The sequence below is a fragment of the Anguilla rostrata genome, chromosome 12 (assembly GCF_018555375.3).
Source record: "Anguilla rostrata isolate EN2019 chromosome 12, ASM1855537v3, whole genome shotgun sequence".
In the NCBI taxonomy this organism is placed as follows: Eukaryota; Metazoa; Chordata; class Actinopteri; order Anguilliformes; family Anguillidae; genus Anguilla; species Anguilla rostrata.
In genome coordinates this window covers 18,757,931-18,783,606 of record NC_057944.1, presented here as the reverse complement: position 1 = coordinate 18,783,606, position 25,676 = coordinate 18,757,931, and the positions used below count along the sequence as shown (strand labels likewise).

The 25,676-nt window shown below is 41.3% G+C and overlaps 1 protein-coding gene across 8 annotated transcripts in view; it reads left to right on the top strand.

Moving 5' to 3' along the window:
• Positions 1–25,676, top strand: part of plch1 (phospholipase C, eta 1) — a 67,860-nt gene that overhangs the window by 13,345 nt on the left and 28,839 nt on the right. For 3 of the 8 annotated variants that reach the window (XM_064303553.1, XM_064303552.1, XM_064303559.1), the window contains exons 1-6: positions 10,126–10,351; positions 17,278–17,424; positions 19,673–19,916; positions 21,042–21,171; positions 22,840–23,010; positions 23,980–24,073. In XM_064303553.1, the coding sequence (XP_064159623.1) occupies positions 10,228–10,351; positions 17,278–17,424; positions 19,673–19,916; positions 21,042–21,171; positions 22,840–23,010; positions 23,980–24,073 (910 nt within the window). In that variant the 5' untranslated portion in view covers positions 10,126–10,227. Of the gene's footprint in view, positions 1–4,916; positions 5,244–10,125; positions 10,352–17,277; positions 17,425–19,672; positions 19,917–21,041; positions 21,172–22,839; positions 23,011–23,979; positions 24,074–25,676 lie in introns of those variants that run through there. The other 5 variants (XM_064303554.1, XM_064303555.1, XM_064303556.1 and 2 more) reach the window with 3 other exon arrangements.

Here is a 25,676-nt window from a genome sequence, read left to right as displayed (position 1 = left end):
GCTTTTTATGTGTCACTGTGGCTCTGCTGATTCAGAGCTTAAAATGGCTTTTTGTTGCCTGTCTTATTCTGAGCTGTACAAATAATCCACACTGCAGCCTCGTATCCATTAAATTGAGATGGAGGTTATAATGACTACACAGAGCTTTGAATGCAGAACCGTCTGTAAGAGGTGGAACATCGGGGGGAACATCATAGTAGTGCATGAACAGACCTGCTGGGCCTGGGGTTTACACAAGTGTTCAAATTACTAAAGTGGTATTCTAATACAGCTGGAAAACTGCTCAACAGAAGCATCTCAGTTTGACTCCATGTCGCTGTATGTGCTTGAGAGGAATCCTGTGATGAATTTGGAACAATAAATGAAGGTACATGATGTACATTGTATAACATTATGAGAATTCATCAAGACTACATTATGCCAATGTCTTTGCATGTGAAAAATGCATGTTTGCGGAATAGTAAAGATAATGAATAATTAATAATTATTTATGTCTTCTGTAAAAAAAAGGTAAAAAGCTGGAGAATTAAATGTTTAAATAGCTGTTTCAGAACCTGCAAATAGAAAGCATTTCCAGGGTCTGATGCTCTTATGTGTGGATAGAGGTGTGAGTGTGGAAGGGCAGTTGAACTTAAGAGGACTGAGTGCCTTTCAGAGCTTTTCCCCTGCAGGTGCTATAGTGGTTTCCTAGCTCCATAGCATGCCTCATACCTCCATCATCCTGCTGTGCTGGCTGATGGGGGTGAGCTTTTGCAAATGAAACCCTTCTGAAACACTATCCATAGAACATAGACCATTTTAACATCAGATCTGACAGGTGACAGTAAGATAAGAGCAATATTTTGTCAGAGCAGATATGCCCCCACACAGCACAAGAACATTTTAGATGACATTCCAGAAAGGAAATAGAAATGTGCTTCTGTGTGCTTGGTGCAACTTTACCAATATATTCAGCGTTTTCAAATGCCCTACCACAGGGGTGTATAAGGGGTGTAGTTAGTTGCAGAGTTAGTTGCAATACCATGGATGTGACATACATGCTTAAACGTCCTTATGGTCCAGCATAATGTGGGCTAAAGGGAAACCTTTCAAAATTAGAATTAGAAAGCATGGAGTATTTTTAGAACGAGTGACATTAGAATCCCAGTGGTGGTCTGTTTTATAAAGAACAACCATAGTGTTTCTAGCCTAGGATACTGGGGTATTGAAAAAGTCAGTGCACTGTGCTGGGGCGGAGATATTGATCCTATTTAGGGAGATTTTTTGAGTCTACAGTGCGATGAAAAAGTATTTTCTCCCTTCCTGATCTCCTCTATTATTGCATATTCGTCACACTGGTTTCAGGTCTTCGGGCAAAATGTGATGTTAGACAAAAGAAATCTGAGTAAATACAAAACACTTTTTAATTTATTATTTTATTTATTTAATCAAACACCCATATCACCCATGTGAAAAATAATTACACCCTTTAACAATAAATGGTTGCTCCACCTTTAGCCGCAATAACTGAAACCAAACACTTGCTGTAATTTTATATCAGTCTCCCATCACTGTGGAGGACCTTTTGGCCTTTTGGCTCTTTTTTCCTAACTGCTTTAATTCAGACAATTAGGTTTTCAAGCATGAACTGCTTGTTTCAGGTCCCGACACATCATCTCTATTTGGGGATATTTGGTGGATTTGGTCAAGTGTCTGTGTAAAAAAAAAAAATTGCATTTTAACTAAAACTAGACAAACTTATCTTATATCCTGTATCTAATCTATATCTTGTTCCTTGTTCTTCTCTTTTTTAGACTATATTTCCATTGCTAATTATTGTTACTTGTTTTTGGCGCTACATAGTGGATGATATTACATATATGTGGCAGGTTAATTTCATTTTGACTGATGATTTTTGCACCTCTAACCATGTTTTCTAGGCTGTGACGCCCCACACATTTTAAGAGCGTTTATGGGAGATTCACATCCCACACATCCAAGAGATTTTATTGTGCAGTACTGAAATGGTATTGTATAAATTGTGAAACTTGTTCTGATGCTTACCCATCAGTTGAAATATTAACCGACATGGTTGAACAAAAAATGACACTTTCTTTGGAGCACAAGGTAGGGTGCAAGTTTTCATTCTGGATTGTCTAATGGGAACATGTGGACTCTGCACCCATCGCCAAGTGTATGCACATTTATTTTCTCAAATATTTTTAGCTGCAGCTGCTAGTTGAGATGATGTGCCTGGTGAAAACCTGCCTTATTTTTATTTGGAATAAACACTGGCAAAATTCTTGTTCTGGCAAATCAATGTCTGGAAGAATCCATAGCCAGTCTGTGTTTATAATTCTTGTGCTTTACACTTGCTCTCACACTCACGGGTGTGGTGAGACTTGAGTGAAATTGTCTAAATCTACCCAGATTATTGTCTGTGCCTTTTGGGAGAAAAGTATGTCTTCTAGTGCAGAGTGTTCTTTCACACAATTATTGATTCCTTCACCACTATTTCTAAACCAACCAATCGGGATTTAAGGCAGGAATTAAGGCATTAAGATGTTTTGATTATCAGAGTACTTTTTACCAGCCTTTTAAGAGATGCTACTCACACACGTTCCTGGTTTTGCAAGGATTTATTTTTCTAACTGGTGAAATCATTTGAACGGCTGATACGCACAAACAGGCATATGAACACACAGACTGCAGATGATGGTTTTTATTTTGTTTTAAATGCTGAGAAAGATGCCCAGGAAAAATGCAATGTCATTTGCAAAGCCTTTACTCCTTTAGTGTCACTAAAGATTTTATGAATATCTGAATTATGGATGATTCTGGAGGCTACCCGCAATAAAAATGGCTGTGAAGCAAAAAAAAAAAAAGAAAAGAACCTATTGTAATTTTTTTAACGCTCCTTTGGAGGGACGTTTCGGGTTGAGGTTCAGGAGTGATTTTGAGATCACTTTCTGCTGACACTGTTTTTTGATTGAAACTGAAAAGAACAGTTTTATTTTCTCTTATACTTGTTCTTTCATCTACAACAGCTCACATGTTTGTTGTTGAGCAAATTTTCAATCATTGGGGTATGTGATGGGTGGGCTTATACGGTTTATTTATTTATTTATTTGTTACATAAGCCACAGCCTTAACTTGGAGAGTTGGATATGTTGGCTGCAACATGATATGGGCATGACATTTTGAATTGGAAAGCACAGAATCTGATTTTATTATCTGATCTAATCTAATCATTTCTAATCATAATCAATCTAATGTACGCAGCAGTATACATCGTCTGTATTATTTTTGACTATGTAATGGCAAAAGTATGCCTGTTTGAGAAGCATTATCGCATCAATAGTTGCATCATTATATCCCCTACGAACTGTAGATGTGAAATAGCCTTCCATTTGCCAATATAATGCACTTACCGTCTTATTCATTTGTCTCAATTAGTCTTAATTGCCTATTAGGAAGAACATTAGGTGGAATAACGTCGACCCCCTTGACACTTACGCGCCCGATTTGCATAAATGTTCTTCACTCTCTCACAGGGACAAGGTTGGGTTTACTTAAGAAAATGTATTGGCTGGCTTGACAACTTCATTTGTGTCCCCATGATAGCATAGCTAATTCAGTTTGTATATAACCGGTCTCCACCGTATCATCACCTTTCATTTTTTTATAAACCCTTAAAAATCCCTCGTGAGGTCTTACTCATCAATTTCAGTGTTTATCGACACTATGCATAAAAATAGCTCATGGTGTGCTTGGAAACTACTCGCAGAACGTAAACGTCTGGGACTGTTGCAGGTTCAATTAGGTGGTTAATGAAAACTGTCTTGTTGTCGCACGTGGGAGGCTGTGGAATTAGTAGTACCTATGTATTCTTCTGGCTGTGAAAATCAAGCGTAATGCATGGGCAATTAAAAATGATTCCTTCTTTTTCGTAAAAAAAATGTAATAAATCTAGAGAACGGAATACGCCCTGGACCCCAACACACACCAATCTATCATGCAGTAGCTGAACCGAGCGTATCTTAAGTAAGACCACATTGACCACAGCTATTTTTTGGCACGGAAGAGATTACTTAGGGGTTTTTTGGACGCGTCACATCTTACTTTGACGACGTATGTCATAATTTTAAAATATCTGCTTTTAATGACATGGCGGCAATAAACCCCGTCTAGCGCTGATTGATTGGTTGATGTAGGAAATGTAGGAAATTAAATCCATAGCCTACTGGCCAGCAATAATAATTTAGATTTTTCAAAACGTAAATAGTGGTTACACTCACCTGTTTAATATTGTGCCATTTTCACTTCAGGTTTTCCAAGCCAAGGGCTCTTTCATTGCATTGGAACTCTCACCTCTTTGCCTTAAGGAGAATAACGGTGAAGTAGGTCAACCTTGAACCTTTCATATTGGATCACTGATGGCTTTGTGAAAGTTTCCGCGTACACTCTCGGCATTTGCTTGTATTGACAAGGGATGATGAAGAGAGATAACGGACAATCAAAAAACGACGTCATTCATTAATTTAATATCTCCTGACAACCCGAGGGTCATTCATCAACATCCACAAAATGACCACCCACCCTGTGTACTGACACTTTATGAATTTATTCCGTTTTAATCAGTGTTTATGTAGCCTACATCATCTTTGGAATTAGTACTTTTTGTTGTCTCTGATAACGTGCCACGCTCGCTTTCTTCTACCTTCTGGTTCATTCAGAGACCCCCAGCTGTACAACCCCTGTCCTTCCGAAACCCCCTCCTCTCGCTCCGCTTTCGCGCATATTTGTCTGAAATCGGCGTACTGGCGTTGACTGCGCTGGTGTGTGGACTCCCACTATCTCGGCTAAGAGAGCAGCGCAAGCTTTTCTCGGGGCTGATCAGCCCCGTGCAAGCTCGCGCAAATAGACGTTTCTGAGCGTCTGAGTCGCTTTCTTCTCCTGAACACATTGGATAATAAAGAGTTATGCATGTAGTCCATTATTTGGGAAAAACGTGGGAGTTGTACGATATTTTGTAGCGTCCCGTTGTTTCTTATATTTTTAACAAATTGGCCATGGTATTATTTGCGTAGAAAATGTCCAAACATCACCACAGGACGCAACAAAATCAGCACTCTGGATTTGACGCCCCCACCCTTTTTTTTCGATCTGATTTTGGAGAGGAATTATTTGATTGAAAGAATGCATACAAAAAAACAATTTAATGGCAGATCTTGAAGTTTTCAAAAATCTAAGTTTTGAGAAGGGTGAGTACCTTGTTATTATGAGTCATTTTGCGGCCAAGAAGTTTGAAGACGTGTAATCTGTAAGATTTTATTCTGTTACGATGTCTGTTTTCGTGTATTCTAATGTTGTTTACCACGACGACGTCTTTGTTAAGTTGTTTGGACCCTCGTGAATGTGGTGCAGTCGGATACTGTTTCAAATGGCATGGTACTTTTTGCAATTTGATTGCAAGTAGCCTCCATAGGTTTTCACGAATCATTTTAATACGTTTTAATTCCATGAATCCCAAATTAAACTAAGTCATATTGTCGAAAGCAGCACGGTGTTTCCCCAGTGTTTCATGGTAAAATATTTTGCTTGTAAAATATAAAATATTTAATGCTCATATGCAGCTACGAATATTTTGTTTTGGTCAGGTTATTATAAAGGGCGAGGGATGTGCATGGCCAGAGATGCGAAATTGGTTTATGATGTTTTGGCAATCAACTGCTTGTCACAAGAGGCACAGCAGACGCCCACTGCTCGCCCCCGAAGGAGCGCGATAATGCAAAGCTATGAATTGGAGCTGTCCATGGTGCTGCAACGCAGTGCCGTTCGGCGCGTGCTGAATGAGAAGAAAATATAAAGTCGTCTTGTGGGATGAAGTTGCGTGTTCATCCATATATAGACAGACAGGTCCTTAAATTAGACAGTGAGATGTAGACCGAACGAAATTAATTAGACCAATCTCGTCACTATAGGAGGTTTTTAGCCTTTGATTTAGTAAATTATTGTTTTGAAAAAAACAAAAATAATTAACATGAGGTGCTGGGCGGCCCAGCCCTTGAAAGTTGCTGTAAACTACATTAAATGGTTCTTCTAAGGTGATTTTGATTTTTAGATAGCACCTGTTAAAATCACTGAGTAAATGAATAAATATACGCATGTAATGCTGCCATTTATCAAATTGCAATCATTTTGATAGAGAAAAGAAATTTGCCTGCATTGTGCCTACTGTGACTTTTTAAAGGTATGATAAACATTTTGAGAATGAATTTTGTTAGAAGTAAGAGAAATGATGGCCATTTGGGTGGAACTTTTTTGTGGGTGGGTTTTTGCTGAAGAAGTCAGTCAAGGGGGTCAGCTTGTTGCCCCTGTCCTCATCCTACAGGTTTCCTTTGTACACATTGGACGCAGGCCACTTGCTCCTAAAATGATGGTGTTTATTTATATGCTAATAAATGCATGTGTTTAATTGTTTTACTCTGGTGGTCTGATAAAGAGTGGTGAGCGTTGAATTGGTATAGATGAATCCAGTGGGCATCACCGCTATTATTATGCTTTTGCAGACCTACCCTTTGCTGACTTAACACTTTGTTATCTGCATATAGAAAATTGAACAATGCTCTATGGTATTCTTGCACATGGATGGTGATATGAGACATCCTATCAGGTTATGATTAATATGTGGTGTTGAGGGTTCCCCTAAATGAGAGATTAATTTGTATATTTATGAATTTATTAACAAAATTTCCAACTGTGATTTCTACTACTATTCCTTATACCAAAAATGTGTCTTATCTATAGAACACTAAACCTTGGGTTATTGTTAACAATTTTGTTTATTTTCAGATACACGATAAATATAAAACCATATTTCTAATATTCATATGTGTGAATCAGACTACGTGAATGCATGGCACATAGAGACTGAGTTACCTCTTGAGGAGGAAAACCCATTTCTATTCCTGTCCATGTTCCCAGCCCCTGTGTCTTTGCATGTCAAACACAGTGCCAACAGTTAGGCATGTTCTCAGTTCCTGGAAAGCAATTAACATCAATAATCAAAGTCTTCATGCCGGTCAGGTGAAATCTCATCGCTGTGTGTGTGTGCATGCATGTGTGTATGATAGATAGAGAGAAACACAGAGTGTGGGAGACAGAGAGAGAGAGGGAGACAGACAGACAGAGAGAGAGAGAGAGAGAGAGAGAGAGAGAGAGAGTGTGTCTACAAGAAGATATGCAGTACTCCCACGAGGAAAGAATTGCTTTTTCATGTAAATGTGTTTTCTGCCCCCTTATGATGACAAATGTGAGCTATTTGGCTCTCGAGTTCCTTGCTTCTGGCAAGGAAGCTTAGTGAGACCTCCTAGTCAATGGACACTTCCTGTAACATCGTTCACTGTTTTGGCTCATCAGCATTAGAGAGGATTATTGCGTAGCCCCTCGTTTCATTCCACCTCAAAATGGGACTCCACCTTTGGGCTGCCGCCATAGTGAACATATTTGTTGTGTCGAATGAAATACTGATTGTTCTGTCGAAATGGCTGGTATACAACTCTGTAATGGGAGCCTTTACTGCAGCGTTCAGGATTTACTCTGCCCCTCCTCATTATCAGGAGACGGAAACACTGATACAAGGACTAATGCTTATGAAAATAAAATATAACATTAGTATGTGTATTTTCAGGGAAATAATTGATATTCTTTAATATTACCTTGTGCTCAATGTAATAATAATATTCACTGTAGATATTCAGGCTTAGTAATTTGATTGTCACTTTCATATGTGAGGGTTTGTGTACATTTCAGAATGTAATGTACACATTCAATTATCTACATTGCCATGAGAAAAATTTATTTGTATTTCGCATTTTTTATCTTTCTTATGTCTATTGCATATCGCAAGGTATTCCGCATTAGAAGGGTGGTCATAAATCATAATGTAAAACCTGAGGTGCTTTTTACTGCTCTTTTCTATATTACACTTGTTTCTTTTTTTCCTGCAGTGACACTTACTGTGTTGGTAATCAGATGCCTCATTTGAATGACTATGTGAGACTCACATTGTTTGACTGTCATTTTTGCCAGGCAAATCATTATTTAGGTTATTAACACATTCCCACATCAGAGGCCATTTAAGTTTTCCATATCATTTTAGGAGGTAAATCTATGTAAGCCTCTTTCCACAAAGGAACAACACTTGGCATTCCAACCTACATCCCTGTGGTTGCCAGACTGAGGGCCAGACTCAAACTCACCCTCACAGGCTCCTTGCTATTGATCAAATGTCAGCTTCAGTGAAACGTCCCTGTAATACAGTGCTGATATCCAGCCTTTTGCTATATCCCCCTGAAGTTTGGCAATTCAGCAGGACAATTCAGAAGCGGTGTCTATGTGCTTGTATCGACCCAACCTGGCCACAGACACAGCAGAAGTATAGGACCCCCGTTCAGTGTTCCTTTGATGTAAAAACAGGAAGCCCAGAGAGGAATCTCATTCCTGTCATGAATATGTTAAACACAGCAGTCTTATTTCTATTGCATTCCATAGCCCCGGGCTGGAGAATACATTTGTACCGCGCCATAACCATCACTCTTGATTAAATAGCCAGGCCTGCTGGAAGTGGGCTCTTCCAGCTCGTCTGCTCACGCGAGAACCCTGGGGTCTGATCCCTTTGGGCCTCACGCAGGTGTGTGGGGTCTGTTCTCCACGGGCCTCACGCACGTGCGGGTCAGTGAGATCACGCGCCTTCTCAGTAACCTGAGCTATTTATATTCAGCATATTAAATGTACTCAGGCCAATCAGTGTGCCCGTGAGGATAATGGACCTCATCATGACAATAACAAAGAGTAATAAAGGAATGACTGATTGACTTCAGACTGCAGTTCTTTCTTGGAAGCAGGGTTCATGGGGTTGTAACACACTGTAGTGATGTTCAATTAGGTTGTTATGGTCTCTCTTTGCATGTGGTTTATTTTCAAAAATTTTCTTATGAGTTTGTGTACAGCCATTATTGCATTCTGTAGTGAAATTTGGTTTCATTGTGATTTGTGTTTATAGCATACTCTGGAGAGCTATGTATACATATATGTGATGCACACTGTGTGTGCATGTGTGTGTGTGTGTGCGCACGCTTGTGCCTGTGTGCGTGTTTGTGCTTCCTACTGCATGTCCATGATTTTACTAATGATCTGATCATCCACGATGATGGTATGTGGTAGCAAAGGTTCATTTGAAAATTTAAAAATCCAGATTATGTATCTTTCAGCCAGTGCACGACATATTCATCTCTTTGAGTATTTAACCATCATTCAAATAATGGTTAGTGAACCGCAGTGGGCTAATTCAATTTCATAACTGGCTGAGCTTATTTCTTCACATCTCCAGTCTCTACAGAGTCAGAGAGAGAGAGAGACATTTAAGCAACTGGGTCAGGTTAACGGGGGTGAGTGCAGTTTGCGAGACCAGTCTTTGCACTGAATGCTGAACCATTCTGGCAGAATTATGCAGTGGATGGATCCTTTTTCATATGAAAGGTCCTTTTCTCTCTGTTCATAAATGTTCATAAACTGTAATCATGTTGATCTTGATCCTGGATTGCACTAAGGTCACCTGAGAATCACTCATACCAGGTCTGACTTCTATAATTACGGCAATGGCAAAGACAGTTTGAATCCCTTCTAGTTATCATAACCGTCTTAAATTCCAGATAAACTGATCTTGCTTCCAAGCATTTTCTTAAAGTTATTAATACTGAAGTTATATTGCTGTTGATATTTCTGCTGCAGTAGCATTGGCACTGGATGAAGTGAAGTCATGTCCATGTAGCCAAGATCCCACTGGATGCATGTTATGTCATCACCGCTTAGATTATGGCTACATCCCGACTCAAACCAGATTGACTGTCGAGGCGCATCTGGTCACTGCATTACCATCGCATATATTCTTTTTTTTTCTCGAAACAATGCATTAAAGGGGCAGCCCCTCGCCCCATCCATGTTGTGCGCAGCTACAAAGGTTCAAAGGGCCTGGTGAGTGCAGCTGCAGAGTGGGGAGGGAGAGTGGGGGGGGTTGGGGGGGGCGTAGATGACCAGAAGGCATGGGGAGCGAGCGAGGTGGGGGGGATGTGAGAAGGAGAGGCAGTCAGGGAGTTTGAGCGGATCCAGGAGGGACGGTTATTCAGTAATGGGACAGGGGCGCGGACGGGCGCCCTCCGCGGAGCTTCCCAGCAGCACTTGGACATGTTCCATCGGCCCGCCTTAGAGCGGTCGGCGGCGGCCACCGCGGCCTCGCTCCTCGCCCAGCGAATATACCATGTGGGGGGCAGCGTGGCCGTGCCTCAGAGGTGCAGGCTGGCGCACGTCGGTAAGAGCGCGTGGGGGCGCGTGTGGGTGCGTGCGAGAGAGGGCGAGCGTGCGCTTGCCCCTGTTTGGGTCTGTGTGTTTGTGTTTGCATGCGTGCAATGTGTTTTATTAAATGTGTGTCTTTGATAGGGGGATTACCATACATTGTGGTTGTGTTTATATCAGATAGGTGTGTGTATGTGTGTGGTTTTATAAGATAGTTGTGTGTACATGTAGGGGGATGGATATGTATAGGGCTTTAAATCTGTGTACAATGTATTTCTGTGTATTTCTATACACGTGTGTGTGTGTGTTTGTCTGGTTTTATTGAATAGTTGTGTATGCATGCACACAACTGACAGTTATATGGGCTGTTTATATATGTGTATATGTGTACTTGTGCAGTTTTGAACTAATGTGTGTGTATGTGTGTCTGTGTGTGCGCTTCCTTGTGTGTGTGCCAGTGCTGCTCTTTGCTCTGTTGCTCTTCTCTGTCAGCCCAGTCAGGTCTCTGGTTGAGCGGTCTACCCACCAACACTGCTGTGGAAAAGTCAGTCATGCAGTCCAAGGTTTTAAACAAAAATCAATACATTTACCATGTGGAACAATGTTGTTTGGTCGGTTTCTTTGCTGACTTATCACTACTGAATGTTGTGAACGTCCATATGATCAAAATAAGCACACAGCAGTCATTTGTAACAGATGGCACTAAACGCAGCATAAACCCAGCGTAACCACAAGATTCTGAGCTATTTTTAGAGCTGTGTGTTTATGAAGCCTTTCGGCAGATTCCTCTTGAGACAGTACAGTGCAGTACAGACCACATTACTATAACTCCTCTAGATAGGAATGTGCTCACGTGATGGTGTGTGTGTGTGTGTATGCATGTGTGCACAAGTGCATGCCATGTGTGTGTGTGCGTGTTGCAGTATATTTGTGGGTATGTTTATTTTTGTGTTTGTACATCACATGTCTGTGTGTTATGAATGTGTGTTAGCGTGCTTGTGTATTGTGTGTGTTTGTGTGTTTATTGGGTTTTAATTAACTGCTGTTTGTACCCTGTAATGAGACAGGCTATCTATGCTGTGGCAACATGCTCTTTGAATCTGGATGAAAATGTAAATCAGATAAAAGTGCTGTGTACAGACACTGCATCACGTGATCTGACAGATCATCTGGCTAAGAATATAACATTAAGTAATATTTATAGCTACGTCCATATATATTCAGATAAATGGGGCACACTGTGTTGCTGTTCTTGTTCTTGTTAATCTACACTAATGTGTTCTTATATCCTTATAAATGTGAAATCACTGTGTGTGTTTATGTGTGTGTGTTTATATATTATATATGTACTTATTGTGATGTGATATTGCTCCATTACTGCTCGCTGGTAGTAACAGATGACAGTGATGATGATGATGATGATGATGATGATGGCAGCGGTGGTGTTTGTGGCACAGGTGTGTGCTCCATTACGCTGCTCTTTTTCCCTGCTCATTGTTTGTGGGACATTTGTTTGGGGCAGAGCCGGCTTTGTTGATTTGGGTTTCACAGAAAGGAGCTTTATGACCTAATTATCCTCCGTTTGATTTCCTCTGTGCTTCCACAGCACGGTGCTCTTTCATCTTCAATTTGTCTGACGCTGCCAGAGTTGATAAGTGTGTGAAGTCCCCCCCCCTCCAAAAAAGAAAAAAAGAATACATACACACACGCGGACGCACACACACACAAATTAAAATTCAGGGTTAGCTGAGGTGAAACCTGAAATCAGCTTTGTGATTTATGTTGTATTCTGAATTCTTTACTTTGTCACCCTTACATATGCATGATGGCACACACACACACACACACACACACACAGATGCATACTATACACGCAGGTGCGTGTGCCCCCTTGGGGGTTGGCAGGTTAATGCGTTGTGTGATGCGTGTTGTCACAGAGAATGATGCAAAATAGTACACACAGAGAGGAGGTGGAAGACTTGAACGTGATGTCAGAGATTTGCTTCCACTCTTGAACGGGTACACGTATAGCGCGCACGCACACCAAAAGGTACAGCGCTCCTCTCTCCTGTAGTGGCCTGCTCCCTCTGGGCCCCGTGTGTGTGTGGTTAATGAGAAGGGCCGCACCTACGGTGCTCTGTGTGAGTCCCAGGGCAGGCAGAGCAGTAATCGGGCGTGAAGGTTTACTCCCCACAGGGCTAATTGGCTTTAAATGAGGTGGAGAGCGATGGGGTAATGAGAGGTGTTGGGGGTACTTTAGGGGGGATTGGGTGATGGAGCAGATTCAGGGCTTTGGTCAAGAACCCCCAAGCAATATGATTATTGCACTAATTAAAACAGATTTAAAAAATAATGATTTCATACCATCGATTTAAATAAGTGTCATTGTTGTCAGACTTCACCTGCTCAGCATTTTAGCGTGTGTTCACAAGTTAAATGCATTAGTCATTCAGATCAGATTAATTGTTTCATGTAATATTGTGGTGGTCCTCCAGTAGAAAGCAATGGAGTGTCACCATAGTTTTGTGTGTGATGTATTGTAAGTGATCGTTGTAGAAGCTGGCAGCCATGAGAGGCAGGAGCGGGAGGGAAGGAGGCTCTGCTCTACTCAGGCAGTTATGGTTTCTAATCCCTTTCAGGATGGTAATGTTTCACCTTTACATTACTTCTGTAGAAATCCTATCTCATGCATGCTGAACGTGTGAAATGCAATCAATCCAATTTATTTTGGCCAAAGGGGCTCCAACAGAGCATCATTTAAGTAGATAACTTTGGTTCTGAAGTCATGATTGTTAGATAATGGCACAGGGTTTTTGATATCTGCTTTCTCTTTTTTTCCTCATACAAAAAAATGTTTAGAAAAAAATATTTGCGCACGGTACCTGTGGTCTGAAACTGAGCCACGTGCATTTTAAATGACTTAGAGACATAGGCTTATTTAATTCAGTGAGAATGAGTGCTGTGTTATCCGCTCTCTCACTGGCGAGGAGAGCATGGAGGCATGTGGTGCGGCTTGTTACGGTGTCACTGGGGGAAAGTGTGACGGCTTCCTCCCTGCATGCAAACCAAAACGCGTGGAAGGTGAAGGCTGCAATTTTCCCCTGATTCTCATTCGTGTTCACAGGCCCTGTTGTGGCAGCTGCCATTTTCTCCACAGATTAAGTAAAAACAGAATAGAGAGGGGCTTGATCCTTGCCAATTTTCAGTCTAATCGCTCTTTCCGGAGGATGCTGAGTTGTTCTTGGATATTAGCTACACAACAGGCTCGACTCTGTAGCCCAGGTCTATGGTACTGACATAGGTTTATCATTGATTAAAACGTTCACCCCTACATAAAAACATTTTAAGAAAATCAGCCATGCGATTTTCCTCAAGAATCTCCAGTTTTAAATAATGGACCTGCATAAAGATCTTTATAAATTCACTCTTTTAGGCAGGAAAATGAATAGGCCTAATGCTAATTATTTTAATAATGTAAATAATAATCAGCTGGTTAATAGGTGTCATGAGTATTGATTTTCTTAACGTTTTTATGTGTGATTCTTTTTTTGTAATTAACTTGAGCTACAATACTGATCCGAGTTACTGATTAGTGATCTCATGGCTAACCATTTGAATGGCGGGGGACAGTGGGATTCAGGAAATCAGTAGGGGAAATGATTTGGAAACAATGAGCCTGCCACATCATGCGACTGAGCCTAGCGACAGATTTCCAGTAAATTGTTTGTTCCAAATGGCTTTTCCATATGATGCTCTCTGTTCTTGTTCAGTGGGTTCAGTGTGGTATGTGAGAAGAGTCCCAATACTGTATCCAAAAAGAAGTCGCGTGAATGTATGTGGAGTCTAATGTGATGCCATTAAGTAAATTTCTCAGTTATGGTGCCGGTCATTTTGTTTTTGAACATATCAGAGAAGATGCATATCTGCATCTGGATGCATCTGTACCAGCTAAATGGAGAGATGTTGTAAATGGGTGTGTAAGGGAGGGAGTTGGGTGTCTGTACGAGGTGAGAGGGAAAGTGGTGCTGAGAGGATCTCTCTTTACACTTAGAGACTGCAGTTGAGCCATGCGATACATTTGTGTGTGGAGTAGGGCTGGAGTGTGTGTACTGACGTGTGAGGTAGGGGTGCTGTGGTCTGTGAATTCTGTATGATTTTCGGGTTCAGATGTGTGTGAAGGAGGTGCTATCGCCGTTTCTAAATCTGGACACAGTGGAGTCTAACCCTCCACTGAACCAGCGAAAACCCTGCAGTTTAAACAAGCGCCGCGTGGAAGCGAGGTGAGATATCAGGAAGATCTAACGTTCCCGCTGGGATGCAAGCGATATGACAAGTGGCTAAAGGAGGTTTTCAACCACAGGGTGAAGCTTCCCTGACATCATGTAGAATGAAAATAAATGGATACGTTTGAAGAATCCAGTGAAGTGAGCGCCGTTAAATATCACACTGTATATTTTATTCACAGTGAGTGTGCAGCAGAAGAAAAGGGTGTGCTGAATCTTTCAGAAAGAGAAAGACTTATTAAAAATGAACATTGCATGAGGTGTAGTACTGAAGCCGGGTTTTTTGAGGGTCTGATCCCACAGCGAGCCCCCCACTCTGGTCAGGCAGCTGAACGCTGGGGATGAAATCTGGATCAAGCAGTCCAAAATTTCCTCCACATCCACGTCTGTGCTTCCATTACTTTCATCATTTGCTTCAGGCCAGTTCTTTTGTCGATTTGCCATTTCGCTAGATGTTTAATTCACTGGCAATTTTTTGTCTTAATATATATCCTACTGTAGTTTATTTTCACTCAATAACGGAGAAGCTCTGCACTTTGAACTGTTTTCTTTGTGTCCTGTGCCCCTGGTAATGGAATACAATGAGCAAAAACCTCATTCTTTCATGCGTGCATTTTTAAAAATGGGATTTTCCCCAATCTGGCAACTGAAGATAGCAGAACTGGGCCAGGCTGGTGGGGGTGCTGTCTGCAGACAATGGCGCAGTGGCAGTGCACAGACGAGAGAGGATCAGGAGCACGAATTTACTATTCGCTTTCCTGACCTAAACTGATCGGTAGTAATGTGCTCATTGTTCGAATTTAAAGCCGCAGGGAGCCTCTGACAGCTTTGTGGAATGGTTGTGGGTTCAGAAATGCCCGTCCCTGCATATTCAGCTTTTCCTTCTGCAGTTTTTCCTCCTGCTGTGGAGACTGTGTGCTTTACTGGCCTCTGTGCCTCATAAGCCCCAAGGCCAGTAAGAGAAATGTTCTGTGATGCAGTAGATGTGGTGGTCAATAGCCTCTTTTATATTGTCACATTAATTTTTCCGTAAAATCCTCAAGATTCATGCTGACACAATCGCTGGAAGTTTGGGAGGGTGCACAAATCCCTACTGATTGTTATTGTTTCATCTTGCCCGATGTCCTTGTATTCCCTATTATTCCTGACAAAGCTCAGGAAAGTATTGGAGGCTCATTTAATGAGTTACTGCCAGTTCATTTGACATGAGCCCCCCCCGCCCTCCCACCCACCTGCTCCTTCAGATGTCATCCTAGGGTTAGCTGCTACGCTCAGAGCAGCAGTGTGGAGCAGTGGTCAGAGCTGCAGTCTGGATCAGTGGTCTGAGCACTAGTAGGGAGCAGTACTCCACCATTACTTGCTGCTTATTTACTTTCAGCAGAAATGCCACTTGGAAGAAGTGGCTGAACTCTTTAAAACCCAAACTCTTTAAAACGCAGAACCCAAACCCAAAGAAATTGAGTTCATCAGGCATCGCAAACCATATTCCAGGAGGTGTGTGTATATAAGAGATTTGCTATGGAATCATCAGAAAAAAGGTAAATGTTGTGTACCGTGCACAACCGTTTCTGTCATCCGCCTCTGGCTATACGCTGTCCTATCCTATATATGCAGATTTTCCTCGTGTGGTGTGGTCATATGGAGATGCTTCATGATGGCCCCTTTGGCATGTGGAGAGTGCACGTGTGTATGTGCATGTGCTTGCCTGCTCGTTTCTGTGTGGGTTTTGAGTGGGAAATCTGGGCTCTTCTCTATAACACACCTGGTGTTTCATTCTTCGCACTCTTGTGGACAGTCACGCAACCTCCAACCTGCTTTAAGATGGAAGGGGTGGGGCCAAACAAGTCTCAGTATCTCTAGCCCCTCCCCCAACTTCCAGGACTCCTCCTAACCAGGATTCAGATAGAGATGCTGCTGTATGTGATGGATGACATAAGTGCAGTCTGTTTGTTTATCATGAGCATTGGTGCATCTGTATTTGTTTAACCAGCATGCATAACACGATTGAGAAATGCAGCTGAGAGAATCACATGATGATGGGAACAGCTTGCCTTTTCAGATGCCTGAATGTTAGCATGTGTGTATTGCACAAAAAATCAGAGAGGTTGCATCAGAACACTGCAGTGTGGTGTAAGCTCCCAAACACTGTGCTGAAGTAAATAAATGGACCTGTAACAAGATTGGTTGCAGGTCTGCATCCTGGTGGGGCAATGCTGCTGTACCCTGGAGAAAGACAGTCAACAGTTGTGTAGTGTGCCTCTTCCAGACTGGAGACGAAATAGCTGTGAATACCAACTCTCCTAAACAGGATTTTTATCTGCAATCCCAGGTTGATGCTTTACTGTGTTCTGTATTACCACTGTACCCCACTGATGCCATCTGCGATGGTGGCTCGATAAGGATCCTTCCTTGTTTATCGCCCATTTATAACACTGGCACCATTGGAAACAAGGTGGTTGGACTGTGCTTGCAGCGCCCATGGAAGCAGGGCTGTCGGCCATATTGTGAGCTGGATGCGATGACGCGCCGTGTCGAAATGGTCAAGATCTCACAGTGGAGCAAGATCAATGTCTCTTTAGTCCTGCAGCGGCGCCCTCATCTGGCAGGTGCTATCCATGTGCGCGGCTCACGCGTGTCCCCATTTCTGTGTGTGTTGCAGTCGAGCGATGTATGAGTGTCATGCAGTCGGGGACCCAGATGGTCAAGCTGAAGAACGGCTCCAAGGGTTTGGTGCGGCTCTTCTACCTGGACGAGCACCGGTCCTGCATCCGATGGCGGCCCTCCAGAAAGAGCGAGAAGGCCAAGAGTAAGTCGCCCAGGGCGCCACGCCCCTTCTGTGTCTGCACTGAAACAGTGTTACGGTTTTTATGCATCATTTCACAATTACATCTTAACCTGTTTTGCTCTGACAAGCTTCAGATTAGAACAAGCTCGTTGAGTATTTTGACAACATCAAAAACAGTGTGAAATGATAAAAATCTATGCCATAACTTGATTTTGTGGCATTTTCACAAAAGAACCAAACCGCCGTTCTGTTGCTGGGCTCGCCAGACAATCAGATCCTGGTGTTGGTGCTTAATTGTCTCCTCCCTGGATCTATTGCTAAACCTTTTGTTCTTAAATCTGACCCGACCTCATATTAATGGTGGATTATTGCTTAGCTAGAGCAGAAGTGGCGCTGTGCTTTTTTCTGCTTGTTGTTTTTAATTTTCTCTTTTTGTAGAGAGATACTGACATAATAGTGCATTGCTCAAACAACAAGATAAGCCTCTTACAATGTCACCATTTGCATGATTAAAAAAAAAAAAAAAAAAACCAAACAGTCCCCTTCATCGCCTGGCTTAGAATCAGGGCCACTGTTGCTGCTGTCGCTGGTGGTGGTGTTGCTTTGGGAGACATATGGCGAATCTGGAAATTAGATTAGATTTTAAAATTAGAAGTGTGAAAGCCCAATTTGATGCTTTTGTCTCCAGCTTTGAATGCTTTTCTCTAAAATAGAAATGCTGAGATCCAAGAAAAACTGATCAGGAAAACCTGTTTATAATATCAGTTCTTTCATATGTACCTCCATTTAAGATAAATTATTAGGATGATCTTGGCCTTGGTGAAAGGGATAGCAATACAAAGTGTGCCATGAACCTAGAGAGTTAATCAGCTTTGACATTGAATAAATATAGCTTCCTGAATGGCATCCCAATGCTCTTGAAAAACAAGCTTCTGTCATAGATAATGAAACACATTTGAATTTGATGAAAGACCCTGATTTTATTTTCTCCACAATAGCCATCCAGGTTTTGCATACCTTTGGACCGTTGCGCTTGTCATCTCAGGACAACAAAGGAAATCTTCACTATGCATATGAATGCAGTAGAACTTTCCAAAATTCTTGATTTCTTTAAGTGATCTGTGAGTTAGCTGTTAAAAGGTCCATCTTCTTTCTCTGCTGTGTTTTGTGTTTCTCGATTCACCCTAATGAAAAGCTGTGGCTGGTAGAGAGGCCCGGTTTTAGCATAGGACAGGACACGGTTCAGAATGTTCAATCATGTAAACGTAAATAGCTGAATACCTTTAATTTCATGGTGTCGATATGGCATATTAATGGGAAATGTAGCTGTGAGATTGTGCTTATGAGTGTTCACTGAATCCCTTTTCACACATACAGCATACAGCATTTTTGGATCATGTTAATTTGCTGGCTCAAGGCCAAGTAACATTTATAGAAATTGTCTGTTTTTACCTGAGTGAGAAGCTGCAACATTACCAGATCAAGCACACCAAATGTTACTACACTCTTACTTGGACACAGGTGAACCAGTCACAAAAAACTAGGCTGTGACATAATCATTTTGTGCCTTATTCATGCTAACTTTAATAAGCGCCAGACTGCTTTATATTGGCAAGTGACGCACTCTCTCAAGTGCATACCTTTAATGATATATCCGGCCTCGCCTCTCACAAGATCCGTATTGGCACTTCATGTGTGAGAGCTATTGACCTGTTGAAATGCTAGATAGTTCTTTGTAGTGCGAACAAAAGAAGCCACTAGATTGGCAGAAAAGTTAATAAGGCAAAGTTCTGTGTTTCATGTGTGAAAGCCACTTAAATGGCTGACGTGTGGATGGATGGCGTATGGATTAGCTGTCACTAACGTGGAGAGTGTATTACTGGAGCTACAGAGTGGACTCATGGTCAACAGGCAACTGGCTCTTTCTAGAACAGTACAGAGCTACTAGCACAAAGGGGATGTAAACGCATGAGAAATGATAATGTGATTATGGTGGATTGCATTTGAAGGTCTTCAGAGGAATAGGAAGAATCAAAGCCTGAGGGTATTTTAGTAAGATACAACATCAGTCCACCTGCTGTCCAAATTTTTTGTCCTTTATTTCAGGATTTATTCTGGATGTATTTTTTTCCTAATAATGATTGTGATTGTATTATTATCTCTAGCAATCTAACTGACCAAATAGACCTGTAATTACCTCAAGTAAATGTGATTGGCCTGTCATTCACCCCTCTGCTCTCACTGTGCCCTGCCTCCCTCCCCTTTGCAGTCACTATTGACTCTCTGTACAAGGTGTCTGAGGGCCGGCAGTCAGACATCTTCCACCGACATGCAGACGCAAACTTTGACCCCGGCTGTTGTTTCACCATTTACCATGGAAACCACATGGAGTCCCTGGACCTGGTGACCACCAAGCCCGAGGAGGCACGCACCTGGGTGACAGGGCTCAGGTACCTAATGGCCGGGATCAGCGATGAGGACTCACTGGCTAAAAGGCAACGCACCCATGACCAATATCCTTTCTCACAGAGGGAAAGGGGCAGTTTTGTACATCAATGCTTTGTAGTAGATACTGACCCAGTTTCTTAGAGCTCCTTCTCCAACTCCCTTCTGGCTGCCTTCAATAGAGGCGCGGCCCGTGGATGAAACTGACAGTGCCAAAACCTCCCCTGCCAGTGATAAGGCTCAGTCCCTTTCAGACATTCAGATTTCTTACACCGTTTTATGTATCTTATTTGTATGAAAATGTAAACCATGCAAAACACAAGAACCTGGAAATTAATCTGAAAAAAGAAAATACTACATTCTCACATATACAACATAGCAGTTCTTCGGCATTTTTGCAATAGCAAAATATGAATAACAGCCAATAGTTGAGAGTCAAAAGTCCAGGTAGATAGGGTCACCCTTCTGCTGTGTCCTGCAAAGAAGCAGTCATCATCCACCCTGGTCACCAAGCTTACTACACTCCGCAGTTGCATGCACAGCCCTTCAGCCCAGTCTGGGTGACTTTCAGGACAGTTTCTGCTCACCATTGCAGAATATGTACCCTCGCACATCAAATGGCTTTCCAGCTTGCAATGGCTTGCTTTGGGAGGAATGTCTCTGCTTAATCTAATTTAATCCCGCCCTCCCTTGATAACGCTCACATTTCTGAACATTTCTGCCTTCACTTCCAGAATATGGATATTATTATCACAAACTCCAGGCCTCCAGATCTCGGTCATCATTCATGGGAAAATTGAATGCTTTCACGGTCCCGTTTAAACATTGTCCATAAGAATTTCCTGTTTTATTACTTGAATTTTTAAATTGCATATTCCACAGAGGATATGAATTTTTATGCCCAGTGGTTTCATGCATTACAGTCAGCTGCTTTCTCCATGACTAACTGGCTGGAGTATGAACTGCCTGTAATGCGACAATGACCGCTCAACCTCTCAGTACAAAGTATCTTAATGCACTAGAGTCTATGAATGTCTGTTGGAGTAATGCAAATAATGTATTTGAAGTATTACCAACTCTCAGTGTGAACCCTTCCAAATGACTGTGGCCAAGCCGAGTCGGTCCCTGAAATAGGAACCACTGATAATCTCAGACTCACTATGTCCACAGTACTTTTCCTTAATATATGTCACGTGGATGAAACAGACTTTTGAAGAGGCAGACAAGAATGGAGATGGTCTCCTGAATATCGAGGAGATCTACCAACTTCTTCACAAGATGAATGTGAACCTCCCACGGCGAAAGGTGAAGCAGATGTTCCAGGTAAGTCTCCTTCCTAGCAAGTGTGTTAGACCACTACTGCTAACCTGAGACCAATGAGTAAGCCAGGATCTGACATTGTACACAGATTTTCAAGGATATTGCTGGTCACCTTTTCCCAGTAAAATTTCCTATGTTAAATCAACTCTTACGGAGTACATATGGCCCTACTCTGTCAAGCCAACAAGACATTTTAGGTATTTTGGCAAGGTGCAAGCTACTATCTGCATATTTATTAGAAAAAACAGAAAAGTGTTTGCAGTGCTGTCCTCAGTTCTGATCATTTCTCAGTTTTGGATTTTTACAATCAATCAAAATGTAGATATTGGCTCTGTTGCGTTTCAGGTCAATGAGGGATTTAATCCCAAGGCACGCGCAAGGTTCCTTATATCCAAAAAAAATCCATAGCTTATTACATGTGGATTACACTCTTCATCGTTTGGTAATGGTATCCTGTTCATCTCAGATGTCATTAGTAAGACAGGGAATTGAATTTTTGTTGAAGGTTCAGTAATCCCAAAGACTCAGGGAATAAAAGACTGAATTAAATAGCTGGTATTGAGCACTACTCCGCATCCTAGGGCAGTACTTAAGAAAGCAAGAGAAGAATGGTGCAAACCTCTAAGGACTTTCTAGCGTAAAGCTTCTGCCTTAAAGGAGAATTGCACGGCTTTCTCTGTCAACTCACATTGGTCCATAGCAAGAAGAGAGGTCAGTAGAGTGCAGTATTATACTGCAAAGATGTAAACAAGGAAAAGACTATATTTATCTCATGAAGCTGTCCTATTGACTGTATTTTTCATAATTTTTTCTGCCATTAGTGTACCAATTAATAGGCTGACTTTTGATAATTGAAAGTCCAGCATTAAAAATGTATGATTGGTCTTCAGTAATAATGTGCAGTTTCTTGCCAGCGGCACTGCACTGGGTCATTATTGTTGTTATTATCGTCAGAACTCCAGACTTCTGTTAGACTGATCATGGGAAGACTGCATTGTTTAGAAATTCTGTCTTATTGGATGCATGTCGGCTTTATCTGGAGAATGGAGTATGAAAAATGTGAAATGTGAACAGTATTTAACATTTAATTTTTAATGTTTTATGAAAAACATGTTCTGTGGTCATGTTCCTTATGTGATTTCCAATTAACATTAATTTATAATGTGGAGTTGATTTTTTTAAACATGATTCATTTCTGTAAAGGTTCATTGCTAAGTTTTAAATTTGACGTACATGTATTTGCTTGATTAATCTATTAATAGCTTCAGCCCCAATTAAAATTTCATTATTTATTAATGCATGGTATTCATACACATTGCAAGGGTAACACAATTTTTTTGCAATAAAGTGTTGGAAACTGTCGGCCAGCAGGAGTTTTAACTGAATAAATGGCAAATTCCACTGCCCAGATGTTCCTTTGGCATGGCCATAACGTTATGGTAATACTATAGCTACCATGATTTCAGTCAGATATTTCCTTCTAAAAGCTGGCTTTAATCGTATTTTCTCACTCTGTATTAAAATGTCAATAAAGTTCTTTCTGTATCTACAAGAAAGTGCTGAATAAATAAAGTTGTCATTATTATTATTATTATTGTTGTCATTTGGTCTCATGCTGATTGTTTCCCACAATGCAACCCTCTTCACATCACTTCCCATTACCTATTTCAGGAGGCGGATACGGATGACCAGCAGGGCACCCTGACTTACGAGGAGTTCAGTGTCTTCTACAGGATGATGTCAATGCGCAGGGATCTCTTCCTCCTGCTCATGTCCTTCAGCGAAAGGAAGGACCACCTGACTGCGGAGGAGCTAGGAAACTTTCTGCGTACGGAGCAGAAGGTTCGTGTTGGTCACGACAGCAGTAGCATATCATATCACTGGTCTTTAGCAGCACCATGACATAAATGGAACATATGAAGTACATGTTAACCATGTAGCATGTGATATCATGATAACCGGTGATTCATTTGTATCATAAGAGCGTATTAAAAGAAAGAGGGAATAAGTAATTGTCAGTCACAGCCAGGATTTAATTGAAATAACATTTATTTGTTTTAAAGAGTACATGTAGCTCCATGAATCAACTACACATAAATATTTAAGCTAATATATAAAGAATGCCTCTGTTTAATCCATTAAACTGTCTATCTGTCTGATCTGCTCCTCCAATGATCTACCTGTATGCACTTGGTGTTTCACCCAGATTTTTTAAATAAATGATTGTTATTGCAGATTATTCTTTGGTAACTCACTGTTTCAGCCTTTATTTAAAGGGAGTAATTCCCATTAGTGTCAACCCTGAGGCACTCGCTGTATTATCCCATCTCTGAACTGCCATGTATTGTCTCTGGAGCTCAATTTGTCCAAATGAAAATGCCCTCAGGTTGTGGGCTTTCCAGGGGGGGAAATCCTTTTTAAAAAAAAATAAACTAACTGAAAGCCATGCAATGCTTGGTTAAAATAAATTAAAAAAACATTGACATTTCAGAATGAGGCCCCACAAATCTCAAAATGGGTGGACCAATCATATGCTGTTCCTTGTGTTTATGAAGCAGTTGAAAGACTTTCCACCACATGAAATCAATATCAAGTTATTGATCCATTGGTGACAAATGATTGCTCCAGTAGGGATTCCTGAATCCTCACTCATTCAATGCTAGCCTCTTGGTTGAAAATCCTTCTGTCATGCTTCCCTTCACTTAGTGATAAAGTGGCTCTACCTGGCAGGTTGTGCGTAGAGTTTTCATATTGATTCTAAAAGGCAGCTTCTGAAAATAAGCCTTTGTTTCCCCCTCTGTGTCCCTGCAGATGGCCAACGTGACCACAGAGTACTGTCTGGATGTCATTGATAAGTTTGAAGTCTCAGACGAAAACAAACAGAACTGTGTCATGGGAATTGAAGGTAAGCATCAGTCTTGTCTCTCTCTCTCTCTCTCTCTCTCAATGGAGTTTTATGCTCTGTCACTCTCTGCCAGTTCATTATGCGGTATTGGTGTGAAATGCATTCAATAAACATTGGCAAAGCATAATATAATTAGTACAGAACAGCTATATATTTAATCCAGAGATCACATACAATGGAAACACTGTAATCATATTAATGACATCTGCAATCTTAAGTAATAAAATATTGTTAACTGAATATATAGAATTGATTATTTTGTCAGTGGAAGATGTACAGGGCAATTGTTCTGTGTCTCCCTCCAATTCCACCTTCCTCTCATGGTCTTTGCTGATAGGGGAAAGGCCTCCATTTAGGCCCCTGTGTTCTGCCTGTTGTAGCCATTCCAAAACTCTCCAGCAGGTTTGAAAAAACCTCATTCACCTTGTCTGCTTTGGAATCTACAAGCCCAGTTTTGTTTTTTTCTAATTGGCCCATAAAATTTTAATGAGCAATTTTCTGGTTCCTGAAGAGCTTGGATCTACCGTTAAATAATTTGCCGAAGACTAGCAGAAGCATAAAGCTGGTTCTCACTGTGGCACATATGGTGGTTTGTTTGTGTTCACTGGTCGACTCCAGTATGGATGGTGCTTCTCTGGGATTTATTATCGCACTTTACTATTGCATGATGTTGCAATTCAGATCGGACCCCACATATGGTATGTCCAGTTGGAGCAAAGCCTCTTTTGTTGCAAATGAACAAGATAGTGAAAGTAGTGGTGCTTTGCAGTCAGGTTGAAGGATGGCTGATTTCATTCTGAAAGAAGATTTGTTGAACACTGCGGGTTGTGTGAAACCTGACAAGACTGTTTAACCCTGGGTGGGGTGCACCGAGTCAGAACTGAACCTTATTGGATCAGGGTAGTTTCATCAGACCTTCAGAGGGGGGTCTGTGGTTAATCCTATCCCACTGGCCTGGGGACAGGCAGGGTGAAATTGGTGCTGTCTGCTATGACTGCTGTTTCTCGATGGGGGAAAGCGCAGCGGGGCTGTGTGTATTCATGCACGTCTGTTTCTTGTGTCTGCTTGTTTGTGTTTGTGGAGCACAAGCAGGCACACAGGTTCACAGATGGACTTTCACAGCTACATAACAAATTTAATTTAATTTTAGCTTATTTCTTTAGTGTTTGGTTTTAGATAAGTTTGTTGCTGTTGTTACCAATATTTTGTTTGCTAACATGGATATTTTGTTGGGTATAATCCATTGTTGTCATGTTTACACTGAGTAAAGCCTTAGTTAATGAAGGACCAGTACTTTTTGTGCACCCGTGTTTTGAGGTGGGTGATGGTAGTATTGCTACTTTTAAAATTATCTAAGGGGCATCACTGTTTAATTGAAATGAATCAATGAATCAAGTCAATCAAGAGTCTTCTCTTTCTCTCATCTCCCCCTTTGGATCTGGTGGATGTTGTATTAAATGTAAAAAAAAATACAGTATCAAATAACGTTATTCAGTATCATCCTTTATCAAACCCATATTATCTTCTCTACAGTTCAGATTAAATCTAACACCCCAGCTATAAATAAACTGCTAATTTTCCAGTGCACTAAAAGCATTAGAAA